Here is a 15,177-nt window from a genome sequence, read left to right as displayed (position 1 = left end):
AGCACCGTAAACCACGGACACAAACTAAGCCCTTTGAGCTCTTTTGTGGCCACTGCGGTGTGCTTTTACTTCACTTTGACAAGCTTTTCTGTGTTTAGACCAGTTAGAGAATGACCCGCCACTCACTCTTACTCTGCCATTGTTATCCTGTGGGGATCGGTGTGGGGAACTTAGCCGCTCCCTTCGCCTCAGTTCTTTTTAGTGTCCTCCTGTGCAAGGTTAAAGTCCAGGCGGGAGGCGTTCACTCACCACTACACATGGTAAGGTGGGAGCTCATCCACTTTCCCAGATAGGGGTAGCTTGTGTTGGATTGATAAACCAGCAAGGGTTATTTTGGAGTTAATGGATTACTCCTTTTAAATGGTAGTGGTTTGGCTGGGTGGGTGAACGTTCATCGTTGTGTGTATTTAGTAGTGATTGTGTTGCTCGCTTCGAATTGCTTGTGCAGGGCCCAGGAAAGGGACCCAATGCAGCCTGCAATGTAACACTCGCATGCATCTGAGGGCCTGCGAGTCAGCTTGTTGGTGAGCTCTGGAAGCTGAGTATCAGACACTAATGGGGGTGCATCTTTGCGTCGCTGGGCTCCGGCTGAGCCTCTATGCCCCCGGGTGCAATGACGACGTTCGTCGTGCTGGGAACACCCGTGCTTGGATACTTCTGCAGCGAGGTCTTGCTTGAGGCGAGGGCTGCTTACAGGCCACCTCGGAGCACCGACAGCATGGGCATGCCCTTCCCGCAGGTCACCGAGCCAGGATGGCGCTGCCAGGTTAGCTCTGAGGTTGGCGCGTCCTTGTGATTGCAGTGCCCCGACACCCGCTCAGGTGGTGCTATCCCTTGACCCTCTTGGGCATATCTCCCGGAAAAGTCCAATCTTTAATTTGTCGCTTTGGTGGTTATTTTGCTATGAGGTGCATTAACCGTGGGAGTGTGAATTTACATGACCCGATCCTCAACTGCCCCTATAGCTCTTTCCCCATAGCAAATGACCTTTCGGCTCTAGAAGAAAGGAGAACTTCTTGGCAGGCAGGCGACTTTCATTAAGGTAAAGTTTGCACTCCCACCCTAGTCACATCAGGGCCACAGGAAGTCTCCCGCCCCCTAGTTCCCCAAACGTGCAAAATAATACACAGACATCGTATTAGTTTGGGAGAAAATTGCTGCAGGTTTATTTACATACAACATATGTAATGATGGTGGGTAAACATTACGGGCGATCCCGGGCAGGCCGCATTCTCGCCACCTGCCCGCCTGTTGAGCCAAACAGCACAGTGGCAAAGCACCCAACTGCTGTATAATAAAATTATAAATACTGACACGCCCCCCTGTGGGGCGTGACTAGGCCAACCCCCGGTTGCACAGGCCCACAACCGCCCGAAGGACTACTGGGGCGCCGACACGAATTCCTGCACCTCCCATGAGGATACAGGTTAGGCTCTGGCACCCCCAGGTGCCCGCTGAAGTACATCGTTTGCACCTCTCTTCTTACGGATCGCCCAGTAACTCCGCTTAACTCCAACCTGCAACGATAAAATGGACACATTAAAAACCTCCACAAATCCCCCCATACCAACACTCTGGGTTAGAGGCAAGGGAGGGAAAAGAGTGTCCCGATGAGCACACGATGTCGTCCGGGGCGGCAAAGAGGCCCTACAACGTGGTGCAGTAGCCTAAGTACCCCCAGAGGCCCCTCCCCGCCGCCCCGGACGAGAATCACGACTAGCCGCCTCCTCCAACCAGCGAGGAGGAGAAGCTAACATCCTGCTGGGGGCGGGACAGCCCTCAGAGACTAGTGGCCCGCCCTCTCTATGGCCACTGCGTGGCCTCGGGCAGGCGCATAGTCACATCAGGGCCACAGGAAGTCTCCCGCCCCCTAGTTCCCCAAACGTGCAAAATAATACACAGACATCGTATTAGTTTGGGAGAAAATTGCTGCAGGTTTATTTACATACAACATATGTAATGATGGTGGGTAAACATTACGGGCGATCCCGGGCAGGCCGCATTCTCGCCACCTGCCCGCCTGTTGAGCCAAACAGCACAGTGGCAAAGCACCCAACTGCTGTATAATAAAATTATAAATACTGACACGCCCCCCTGTGGGGCGTGACTAGGCCAACCCCCGGTTGCACAGGCCCACAACCGCCCGAAGGACTACTGGGGCGCCGACACGAATTCCTGCACCTCCCATGAGGATACAGGTTAGGCTCTGGCACCCCCAGGTGCCCGCTGAAGTACATCGTTTGCACCTCTCTTCTTCCGGATCGCCCAGTAACTCCGCCACAGCCTGTGCGGTGGTACCCGCTGCCGCACAGGCCCCCCCACCTTTGCTACCTTTACTACCTGCAACCTTTGCTCATGAGTGCCTCTTTCAAGTCCAGCAGAAAGAGGTCTAAACCTACAGGCGTGAGGTGAACACCATCCTCCTCAAAATAACCCTTCACTTTATCTTGAATCATTTCATGTTTGATAAAACCTAGGCCTCTGCGCTGGGAGAATTTTTTCATGGCAGCATTGATCCGCCTCCTAGACCTCTCGATTGCCTCAGAGGAATTAGCACCCCGCCAGGATCTCCTGGGCACTATTTCGGACCACCAGATCTCGCATTCCCGCAAAAGGCCACTGATAATGCCCAAGTCAGTCTTCATTTTTTGTAAAAGAGTGGATTTCCCCAAATACGTAATGTCATTGCCACCCAGGTGGATTATCAAGTGGCGGGGAGGTGGACCACCCCGGGCCAGGGCCTCCCGAAGTCTGAAGAGGAGACTATGCCAACGCATGCCCGGGAAACCCCACCACACACAGTGGATACTTGTGAAGGTGCTGGTCCACTGCCTGACCTCTGCCCATCGGGCCAATCTGTCGACCATGGAATGCCCCATGACCCATACTTGCGAACCTGCCAAGAAAAGACGCAATAAGTTCAAGGGTCTTTATTGAGAAAATCACAAGTAAAACAAATAACGCCACACCAATACAGCAATCAAAGCATGACATATTTTACATCCTTATGTAGCGTAATCAAGGCCTAATGTAACGTCTGTAGCAAGAATTCCCAGCGCCCCACCGACTGCACCTGTACTGGCTGCATGCCGGCGCGAAAGGCCGATGTGGCCGCCCCTATGCGGAAGGAATGGCTGGAGAACTTCTTTCCCTGGACTAACAGACCAGCCCTGTCCAGGCAGGCCAGCATTATCTTGTCCATCTGATATTTAGTCAAGGGGCTGAGGTCAGCATGGACAAACAAGTAACCCGGCCCCGCGGGCCGGATGGCCACGAAGGCCCGAAGGACCGCTACCGGGCAGAAGCGCGGATCCCCCAGGGGGGAGAGCCTAATAACAAACCCCTTACCAGCCTGATCAGTCTTGGACCGCCTGAGCGTGATGGACAACACATCCCCAAAAGCGATATCCCCCACTCCCGGCGCATCCCCAGAGACATCTGTCTTTGAACGGGCAACCAGCTCGCAACTCCGGAAAGCGCCAAAGAATGCTAGACAGAAGGCTGCAGAAAACAAGGCTGCTTCATACTGGGAGTGCACAACTGCGCGCAACACTTGTAGCATAGCTTGAAGCGATGGAAAATCAATGGGGGACCTGTCATCCGGGACCCTTGGATCCTCCCGAGCCCACCCTTTCAGGGCAGCCCTAATGACAAAGGAATTGGCTGGATCACTCCTACCGCACAACCTAGCCTCATGACTAATGGCCGCTAGGTGGCCGCAAACCCAAGAGTGGGACTTTTTCTGCTTCCTAGCCCACACAATGAACGCCTGAACTCTAACCTCCAGTGCCAGGGCCTGCAAGCCTAAGTCAGCGATGACTTTAAGGAAAGTAGCACATTGACTCGCATAGCGTTTCCTTGTACCCAGTGCTAAAGATTTCTCTCCTAATTCTCTCAATTGCTGCTCCACTCCAAGATGTGCCAGAGCCTTGGTGCAAAGGGGGTCATCTCCTCTCTCGCCTGGGGGCATGCCGCCCGAAAACGGTCCAGCTGTAAACGAGAAAGAGCGTCAGCTGCGACATTCGTGACCCCCGCAATGTGTCCAGCTCTAAACTCAACATTACAGCTCAAGCACCTACTAGCCAATTCCCGGAGTAGAGACAGCACTAGCGGACAGTTGGCCGATAGACCATTGATTGCCTGCACGACTGCCATATTGTCCGACCAGAACAGAACCTTCCTGTTGGACAGGGTATCCGGCCATAGGTGTAGAGAAATCACAATGGGAAAGAGTTCTAGGACGGTGATGTTAGCAGTAATCCCACGCCTGCGCCAAGCATTGGGCCATCCCTGCGCGCACCAATACTCTCCCAGAATAGCACCAAATCCCTCGCGACCAGAAGCGTCAGTGTACATATTCAACTCTGGGCTCTCCACCCACGGGGACCTCCAAATCACAGTACCATTAAAATCAGAGAGAAAATCATCCCACATTAGCAAGTCTTTTTTGAGTGCCGAGGTCAACCTAACAAAGTGATACTGTCGGTGGACCTTGGCGGTAGCCCTGGCGAGGCGCCTCGCAAAAACTCTCCCCACCGGAATGACCCTGGCAGCGAAGTTCAGCTTGCCTAGAAGACTCTGAATGACCCCCAGAGGTGCCTTATCCTTACCTAGCAAAGCATGGATATCGTTCTTCAGACCCACCACCTTTTCCGGCGGGAGACGAGACACTCCCTGAACTGTGTCGAGCTCAATTCCCAGGAAGGTCAGCACCTGAGCAGGACCCTCCGTCTTACCTGGCGCCAGCGGCACACCTAAGCGACTAGCTAGGTCAACAAAACAGTCCAGACCCTCCTGACACTCCTGCGTGCCCTCCCTTCCAATGAAGAGGAAGTCATCCAGGTAATGTGACACTGCTGACACTTTGTATTCTTCTGTGAGGGCCCACTGTAGGAAGGTGCTGAAGGCCTCAAAGAAGGCACACGAGACAGCGCAACCCATTGGCATGCACCTATCAAAGTAGAATCCCCCTCTCCACTTGAAACCCAGCAAGTGCTGGCTGTCTGGGTGTACAGGTAACAAGCGGAATGCTGCCTCAATATCCGCCTTTGCTAGCCAGGCCCCCTCCCCAGCTCTCCTCACTAAGTCGATGGCCATATCTAGGGAACAGTATGAGACAGAACAGGCAGCTTCTGGGAGCCACGAATTGACAGAGTTGCCCTCTGGGAAAGACAAGTTATGAATCAGCCTGAAAGCCCCAGGTTCTTTCTTAGGGACCACACCCAAGGGGGACACCACAAAGTCAGGAAGAGGGGGGGAAGGAAAAGGGCCCGCCACCCTCCCTAAGGCCACCTCCTTGCTAATCTTCTTGTCAACCACCTCAGGGAGCTCCCTGACCGATTTCTGGTTCTCTGCATCCCTGCTGACCCGGGGACCCTGATATGGGATTTTGAAACCGTCCAAGAAACCAGAAGTCAGGACCTCCCTATCCTTTTCATTGGGATAGGCTCGCAACATGCGCAACAGGCTGTGGATGATGACTGGAGACGGGCCTTTTGAGCTAAGGGGGTGGGGGTCCCCACAAGGCAGCACAGCGACTGAACACCCCCCGAGGGGGGTTGAAGCGGAAGGCAAAGCTGAGGGGGGGGACACAGCAGGGGGACCAGGGAGGAGGGATGGGATCTCGGGGTCATTATTTATCCTTATTGGCAGCGCTGGCTGAGGAAGACCGCTTCTCACAGGAAGATTCTGGGTGGGAGCCACCACATTTGTTGCAAGCGTGTGAGAATCTACATGCTTTTCCCCACGTGCAATTACCTGCGTTGAACAACCTGCAAGTGGAGGAGACATTCTTCTTGGCATACTGTCTATTGAAACTTCCCCCCCCACGCCCCCCTCGAAAGGGCTGCCTGAAATTATTTTTCCTCTGAGAAAAAGACTTATCACTTTCTGACTTCTTGACTTGTACCACACTATTGGCACCACTCTCAGCTTTTCCTTTACCCATGTGTACGATCCACAGTCTAACTTCAATCTGATCCCACTCAAGTTCTGGACAGACAGACATCTTTTTGCGGAACTCACAGTCATATGAGTACCACCCCATCCCGGAGGCTGCTTCAGCTTCATTGGTTATGATACTATTATACTGGAATAAACCTTGCGCCTGATCAGGGAAGCGCTCTGTAATTACCGCTGCCAGAATAGCGAATGCCTGCCGCCAGTTCTTTATTGTCTTTTCTGGCCATGACTGAAATCGGGCCTTCTTGACCTCCTCCTTGGAGCCCATTCTTGTCACATCCGACCCCTGCGCCCCCAACATCAACAGGGAAAAAATGTCTATAAACTCTCTACGCCATATGCCCTCCTTCGCTGCCTGCGGAACTAGCCAGGCTAGGCAACATTTGCCTGACAGGAGGGGCGCCATGGTCATCAATACTGTGGGCGCAGGAAGGGCCACCCCCAAAGTCGAGGAGGCCGCGGGAGTACTGAGTGCCAAAGGGGGGGGAGCAACCGGGGACACCGCCTGTGTCGGGGCCGTGGCCACCGTGGGAGTAAGGGGCTCCTGGGACACACTTGGGGCCGAAGGGAGCACTTGAGTAGGAAGCGCTGAGGACACAATGATGGGTGGCGTGCTGTCAGGCAGAACAACCACACCAGACAAAGGACTGGCAATGTCCCCCCCTTGAACCGTAAGCCCACCCCACACCCGTGCCACGTCTGCCTCCCCAGCGGCGTGAGGTGGCACCGCAACTGACGGAGCTGCAGTCTGAGAGTGCATTACATGAGGGAACTGCACAGGAGGTGCGCGCAGACCGGCTCTGATTTCCGACATGAACAAAGCCAGCGAGTCTGTAATCTTACCCAGATCTTCCCGGGTAGCAAATTCCACAGTAGGCACCGCCGGGCGAGGGGGTGACGGAGGGCACACCCGGATCACCGCCGGGGGGGATGCCGGGGCGTGCACAATGACATTCCTGACAGGGTCCGCTGCCCTGGTCTTAGTGGGGGGTTCTGACGGGAAGTCCTTCACTGTCAGCTTCCTAGTGCGCTTAGGCCTCCCGGTGGCCGGGTCCTCTGCCACCTCTATTTCAGAGATCTGTGGGGCAGGGGGTGGCCCGGGGGCTTTCGGGGGGTTGGCCAACAAAAGTTCACTGGCCCACGCCACCCCATTAGCTTTTATCATGTCCAACAAGACTTTCATCTGAGGGTCCTGGGAAGGTCCTAGACCCGAGTCATCAACCTGGGACGTCTGCGTAAAGAGCGCTGGGGACCCCTGACTCTCCATGGTGCCTTCAAGTGTATCCTGAAAAAGAGATAACCATGAGCCACCATCTCCAACATCTTTGTCACGAGAGCACACACGCCCCACCCAACGACTGGCCGCCCCCCCAAACCGCCAGGTATTCTCCCACCAAGGGGGGGAGAAATGGACGCTCGGTACCTGTTGGGGAACGATCGGATATCGCAAGAATCTAAGAACATACTTAGTTCAGGCCCACTCTTATGCGTACATACCTCAACTGTTATTCCTGAGAGAGCTCACAAGGTCCAACTGAGAGGGTGCCCTGGGATCTGCTTCAATGGCTGGGTGCACTGTGTGAGACAAAGGAAAATAAAACACTGGACCTAACATATTGTACCGGCCGTAGCCGGAAAGCAAACGCCCCTAACAGCACTAAATTTGGCCGATAGGCGTCTCCCCACCCCTCCCGAGCCCCTCGGAAGGGCATTATCCTTTGATGAATGAAGTAGCGCCGACCTCTCTGATTCGTACATACCTTGCGCTAGCCCTGTGCGCGGGGGGGGGGGGGTTCGGGCTGGAGCTCCGCAAATGGGGGGGGGGCCACGATGCGTAAATCGAATTCGCGACAGAATCTGCAAAACAAAGTTCGACAATGTCACCCAACGCACTCGCCTTATGCATTAACGACCCCACACACCTTGAATAAAATGAACGTTAAAACAGCGCTGTGCACAACCTGGGAGGAAACAACTCTACACACTGCTAACAGAATGAGGTCCCACCCGAGCTTGGACCCACGCACCGTCATTGGGTGGGGCAGGGCGGGCAACCTACCATGTTATCAATGGCACGGCAAAGTGAGTGCCTATCCCAGGCGACAGCGCAATTCCTAAATGAAAACGCAACATTCATGAAACCTAAATAATTACGTACGTCGCTGACCCTGCGCGGGGGCAGGCGGCTGCCAGACGCGGGACAACACATGCGTGAGCCATGATGGGGCTGTCTCTCTCTCGTTATTAACACATCCCCTCAGCACTGTACCCTTGCGTGCCCACGAGGTGCCAAGCGATGGGGCCACCTGCCCCCCCCCCCCCAAGCCCGAGCCGATTACCATGCGCTCGACAGCCCGCGGCTGTCGGGGAGGGGCTGGAAGCACTCGAATAGATTAACAAAGTAAACATTTTTGGAGAATACGGGCATCGATCCCGCTACCTCTCGCATGCTAAGCGAGCGCTCTACCATTTGAGCTTGACATCTCTGTTATCACGAATACATTATTGTGCCCCAAGAGAATATGCGCAACCGCGGAACTCAATTAAATTAGCATCAATACGGGCATTGACAACATAACATTCCTGGCATACGAACATTGCCAGAATACCTCATTGTGCACCAGAGAAAATAAGCGCAACAGCATAATTGTAAACACAACCTGAAGCATTCGGGTCCCAAACCCGCCTGGATCGGAACTCAAAATTAGACAGGCAACACAGGATGGGCAAGCAGCCACCATGAACAAAAGCGAAGGGCGGGCGCCCGACCACGGGTCCTCTAACATGGCCGCTCAACACTCCCCGTCCTAAAATGGCCGCTGGGACCGTCGAAAACCGTGGTGGGGTGGGAGAGAGGTGGAGGGGGGGGGTGGGTGGGAGAGAGAGCACTCCGCTGCCAGGGCTAAGGGAGACGACCCCAAGTTTAACGTGCCCCTGGACCCCGCCAACAAAAGGTTTCCCCCCCCCCCCACCGCGACGAAGTTACGATGCAAGCGTCGCCACAGCGGTGGGACCGGACAACGTTCCGGGTAACACAGGCCTGGGGACACTCATCATCACGGCCGCAAAAGCCGCAGCGAGGCCGACAGATTACAGGCCGGCCCGCTACACCCCACCCGCACCAAGCGAGGGGGGGGGGGCAGGAAACAGAGGCCACATCGGGGACCCGGACGTCCCCCCCCCACAGCAGCCCACGCAACATGGGCCGCCTCGCCAAGCACACACTCCGGCGGAGGGCGCAGGCGGAGGGGAAGGGGGAGGGGAAATATAGGCTGGGAAAGGCCTCGCTCACCTCCAAGGAGTAAACCGACGAGCTCCAGGGTGAGGCCACATCGGGGAACGGACGTCCCCCCCCACAGCGGCCCACGCAAAATGGGCCGCCTCGCCAGGCTCACGCTCCAGCGGAGGGAGCAGGCGGAGGGGAAGGGGGGGGAAATGTAGGCCGGGAAAGGCCTCGCTCACCTCCAAGAGTGACCCAACGAGCTCCAGCGTGAGGCCACACCGGGGAAACGGACTTCCCCCCCCACAGCGGCTCACGCAACATGGGCCGCCTCGCCAGGCTCACGACTCCAGCGGAGGGAGCAGGCGGAGGGGAAGGGGGGGGAAGGATAGGCTGGGCAAGGCCTCGCTCACCTCAAAAGAGTGTCCCGATGAGCACACGATGTCGTCCGGGGCGGCAAAGAGGCCCTACAACGTGGTGCAGTAGCCTAAGTACCCCCAGAGGCCCCTCCCCGCCGCCCCGGACGAGAATCACGACTAGCCGCCTCCTCCAACCAGCGAGGAGGAGAAGCTAACATCCTGCTGGGGGCGGGACAGCCCTCAGAGACTAGTGGCCCGCCCTCTCTATGGCCACTGCGTGGCCTCGGGCAGGCGCATACCACTAGTCTTGCAAAACAGTGTTCATCTCCCGCCCAGAAATTTGACCCAATATAAGGCAGGCTGGCAGTAAGGAATTAAAAAAAGGTTAAAAATGCATGCAGCTGCCGCAGCATGCAGCTGCCCAATCAGTGGCCCGCCCACCGGCAACACTGACTGAATGCATGGTTTTATTATCAGCACTCCGCTCAGCTCTTCACCGGGGAGACAGAGTGAGAGTGAGGAACTTGTTGTGAACAGTCATAATCGTTTTAATTTTTTTGGCACACATGTTGCATTCTAGACCCAGCCCTGAGAAATAAGTTCTGGTTCTAAGCACTGGTTAGCATAACGCCACACTTAGAAAAGATTAAGGAAAGCATAGAGGTATGTACCGCTTAAAGTCCAAAGGGAATCTGCTCTACCATGAACTGTGTGTACACCAGGATATGGGAAAAACATGAGATTAAGATGGAATTATCTCGATCACAACACCATCATCCAATTAAAAAATAGTGTTCAGGTGCTTTGCAGCATAGCTCTCAACATCGCTACCAAGACAGCTGTTCTCAGCCTTGAATAACTTGCCACTCCTAGTGCTTGCTGAATAGCAGGCTTTCTAGCAATATGTCAGACCATCATGTTCTTGTCGAGATTTCTTTCCCAGGCTTGCTAATACATTGTCCTCCTAACTCTTTCTTATTAAGTCACGAGAAGGCACCTGCAAGGGAAAAGTTATATCAAGCAGGAAAATACAACTGCATGTTAAAGAAATGCAGGCCTAGTCAGGCTAACTATAACATGAACACTGAATGTCAAGTTTAATATGTGACTATGAGGGCACATACAACTACCAATAAATGGAAACCTTATTAATAATACAGGATTACGCTCTTCTTATACTCTCAAATGCTATAAAATTCAGTTTGTAAATATAAAAGTGAATGAGAAATACATGCTGTACATTATTTATGAAAACATTAAAATACACCTATATGAATGAATCTCTAGCTTCTACATGGAATATGTTTCTTGTGTGGGGATGGTTTCTAATGGGGACTGCATGTTACATATCACATTTAAAGTGTTAAGGCACACAGTATATATTGTCGAGTACATGTGAATAATACACTTTCTGTGATGTGTAAGGAAGGAGCCAAATTATGCTGCTCCACTTAAAAAATAGCATTGAAACAACTTTGTTTACAATTACGAACCTGCTGAAATGTGCAATTCTTGGTGAAAAGTGTAACTGGTTTCTTCCCCTCCCCACCTTAGCCCTTGATTCAGTGCCCATGATCTCAAACCGGCATCACTGTTGACCTCATATCGCATCTTATTGGTATCACAGAAGCTGCAAGCTGCCCCCCCCTTTTTTTTGCACCTGATTGCTGGCCTTGACAGTGCAGGTTTGTTCTGTATGTGCTCATTGTGGTTAATTCAGTATGTTGAAGTTGGGACTATATGCTTATAATTATAAAGAATGTCCTGCCAGCTAGTTTATTAGCAGTATTTTTTTCATTTTCTGCATTCTCTCAACAATTGAAATGGTAATGTCATCAGTGGTCCTCGAAGATCTCTCAGTGAGGTCGTGAACAGTGCCATATGAAAGTTAAAATGACATAGCTCCCAATAGGTTGTGTGAAGGTCCCTAAAAAACCTAGTTTGGATCTATCCATCTTAAAAGGATTTAGGTCAGCCTGAGCTAGAACTCAGACAAAAGGGTTGTCGGGCACCTTTTTTGATTTGGAGTTTAAAATTTGGTAGTATCATCCCCCCTTCATACGGGCTCTATTCCCCCCCTCCCGCCCCCCCAAGACAATTTACTTGGTAAGGGAGAAAACACTGTTGGGTTCGACGAGCCCTGCACTTGGACCTACACAACTGTGTAGTTGTAAATTGAGACTTGAATCCTCTATTCTAAATGTTCTTCTCTTTGGATTTTTCACTAGGGTCACAGGGTGGTCCAGTTGCCAGGGCTCTCATCAGTGATGGCACCTTCGCTGTGAGGGCTGTAACACGAGACCCCAATAAGAGTGCTTCCCAGGAACTGAAGACACTTGGTGCTGATCTCTTCAAGGGAGACCTGGACCACATTGAGACTTTAAAGCCTGCCCTGACTGGTGCCTATGGAGCCTTCGTTGTTACCAGCAGCTACTGGGAGAATGGCAGTAAAGAAAAGGAGGTCGCCCAGGTGAGACCTAATACTCAGGGGTGAGTCCAAGAAGCTGCCCAGCCATCAGAGGTAGCCCTCTCCCTCACTCCCACCTTGTTATGGGCTGGGCAGGGAAGCGCTGTACATTGCAGATAACATCTAATATTGGATTGATGTCAGATTTTGTGACCAGCCCTGAATCCTACATGGTAGGAGCTCGAGTTATCAACACTTGTGTTTGCTAAATCCATCCTGGTTTTGGTGTGTTTCTTATAGGGTAAGGCTCTGGCTGACCTGTCCAAGGACACCAAATTAAAACACGTGGTGTTCACTGGTCTGGAGAATGTGAAGAAGCTGACGGAAGGCAAGCTGGAGGTACTTCACTTTGACGGCAAGGGTGAGGTGGAAGAGTATTTCAGAGACATCAACGTCCCTATGACCAGCATCCGAATGCCTTCTTTTTTTGACAACTTTCTTAACTACTTCCGACCTCAGAAAGCTCCAGATGGCGATGGCTACTTGCTTGGTAAGGGGAGGAGTGTGGTTATCTTAATTCAAGCTGTGTGGCTGGTTGTGGAGTAGGCGTTGGGCTTGCCTCTGGGACACTGTGTTCTTAAAAACCTTGTATAAAAAATGAAAGCATGTCAGTGGCCATCATGGGCTTTGTTCACAGTGAGCCAGATTACTTTGGTTATATCAACTTTCAAATGCTAAATGCCTAATATAAACCCATGACGTCCAGATTTCCAGAGATTTTATTGCTGCCATAGCTGTCAGGCTTAGTTTATTTTGTGTCTCATCCTTTTTTTAGCTTTACCAATGGGAGACTTTCCAATGGATGGGCTAGCTGTGGACGATCTCGGTCCTGTAGTAGTCAGCGTTCTGAAGGCCCCAGAACAGTTCATCGGGAGGGACATCGGACTCAGCTCGGAGAAGCTGACTACTGAACAGTATGCAGCCATCATGACTAAATCCACTGGGAAGAAAATCAAGGATGCTAAGGTGGAATTTTGCAACATTTTCCGTTGTTCAAAGCTTCCCTATCAAAACTTGTGTTTTTACTTTGTCTGGTCTCGCCTCTGACAGTGCATGTGCTGCTTGCTCTCTTACGAGAAATATTGAATAAAAGCAAGGGGCTTGCAGCCCACCCATTGCATTATATATTGTCACTTTCATTTGCTTGCTTCTGATTCGCCATCACATGCTGGCTTCCCTTCCTCTTTTTTCTGTTGGAGCACGGACCAAGTACTGATTGCTTCAGCTTGATTGCTGTCCTCCCACTGATCACACTGTGATTGAGGCACTACTTTTTTTGTATTCCACTTTCTTGTCATCCTTGTAGAACCTGTCACAATTTGTAGCTATGTTTTACTATGCTACACACACTTCAATGAAGCCCTTTTCTCCTTTGAACTGGATGTTTATTGTGGCAAAAGATGTTATCTGCTTCCAAAAGTATTTTTCCTAAGGCATCAACATCGGTGCAATTGCTGCTTTCCTTGTGGTAGGATTTGTTGCCAAATTTCCTTTTTTTTATTTTTATTTTTTTTATGCATGGGGAAATTAACCGATTTGCTAAGAATTATAGCGGTGTTCTGCCAGACCTAACAAGCATTGGTAAAGCCAATAGGTCTTTGCCCTTCTAATGCACTTATAAAAACGCACTATTCCTGTAAGTGTCATAGGGCCAGATGTAGGTGGCCGTTTCAGGCCATTTACCGACCGCTAATGGCCGATTTTGGCCGTTACCGATCGGTAAATGGGTGACAGGTATGTAGGGGGCATTTTTTTACCGATTCGGTAAAATTACCGATTCGGTAATTTTACCGAATCGGTAAAATAAAAATTCGGTAAATTTACCGAATCTGAGGCACCCAGATGTAGGTGGGACTCTTCTGAGTCCCAGAGGCCTTACCGAATCGGTATTTTACCATCAAATCCAATTTGATGGTAAAATACCGATTCCGGTGTGCATGCACATGTGTGCATGCACACCTATGCCATGTGACAGGCAGACCTGCCCTTAGGGCATGTATGCCTGCCACATGGCACCCGAGCCTGTTTTGGGGGGGCCAGAGGGTGTCAAAGTGACACCCCCTGACCCTTGTGAAAATCGGTATTTACCGATTCGGTAATACCGAATCGGTAATGCCCATTCATTCCTATGGGCTTCAAAGCCCATAGGAATGAATGGGCATTACCGATTCGGTATTTACCGAATCGGTAAATACCGAATTTTTCAGATTCGTTATTCCAGCACATCTGGAATACCTACATATCCACCCCTCAGATTTACCGATTCTTAATTACTGCATCGGTAAAATTCGGTAATTTTCGGTAATTAAGAATCGGTAAATCTATTCTACCTACATCTGGCCCATAGTGATTTTAAAAATTAGTTTTAGCCACACTGCAAAGCATCTACGCTGCTGTACAGCATGGCTACAAAACCGTGCCAAAGCCAATAGCTCTTGTTGGCAAGACCTGTTGGATTTGCCAATGTTTTAGTGTGGTGCTGCTCTTCCCCTGATTCAACTAGGTTTTGAATCTATCTAGACCTCCCTCTGTCGTAGAATTTACACAAACGTTGGGCTCCATGGGTCCCGGGCAGTCCTCCCCTGGGCGAACGGGGCTCCCTCCTCCAGGGCCAACGACATGGCCGAGTGCCCGGGACAGGCTCCATGGATCCTGGGCAGTCCTCCCCCGGGCATCCGGGCCCGAGAGCTCCGGTGGTCCTCCCTGTGCCTGAGGTCCAGCCGGGGTCCCAGAGTCCCCGGGAAGCTGAGCCCTTGAGCCCTGCCATGTGGGCAGGCGGGAGCCCTACCGCGAAGGCTCTGTGTGGGAAGCAGGGAATCTGTTCGGTCCCGGCCATCTAGTCTTACCTCTCCCCTCGGCCATCTGGCCGCACCCAATGCTTTCCAATGAGGCGACCAGATGACCGAACTTCCCTTGAAGTCCCGATGAGGTGCCATTTGCCTCCCCAATCCCAGCGAGGGCTCCAGAAGGTCGGGCGCATCCGCGCCCTAAGTCCCCTCCATCACTCGGTGCGCGCGGGTTCCAAGAAAGAGGGGTAGCCTTCCTCTGGATTACTAGGGGCAGGGTATGCCCAGACATTCCTCCCGGGCTGGCGGTTCTCTGCCGGGGACCAGATGGCCTATGTCTGGGAAACATCTCCCTAGGCATCCGAGGCTCCCTCCTCCTCCAGA

General features: G+C 52.3%; 1 protein-coding gene across 2 annotated transcripts in view; it reads left to right on the top strand.

Moving 5' to 3' along the window:
- Positions 1–15,177, top strand: part of LOC144784345 (nmrA-like family domain-containing protein 1) — a 216,045-nt gene that overhangs the window by 14,965 nt on the left and 185,903 nt on the right. The window contains exons 2-4 of one of the 2 annotated variants that reach the window (XM_078663068.1): positions 11,769–12,010; positions 12,248–12,497; positions 12,783–12,973. The exons of the other annotated variant lie outside the window; for it this stretch is intronic. Of the exons in view, the coding sequence (XP_078519194.1) occupies positions 11,769–12,010; positions 12,248–12,497; positions 12,783–12,973 (683 nt within the window). The remainder of the gene's footprint in view (positions 1–11,768; positions 12,011–12,247; positions 12,498–12,782; positions 12,974–15,177) is intronic. 2 annotated transcript variants of the gene reach the window in all.

The sequence above is a fragment of the Lissotriton helveticus genome, chromosome 10 (genome assembly GCF_964261635.1).
Source record: "Lissotriton helveticus chromosome 10, aLisHel1.1, whole genome shotgun sequence".
In the NCBI taxonomy this organism is placed as follows: domain Eukaryota; kingdom Metazoa; phylum Chordata; class Amphibia; order Caudata; family Salamandridae; genus Lissotriton; species Lissotriton helveticus.
This window is presented reverse-complemented; position numbering and strand designations above follow the sequence as displayed.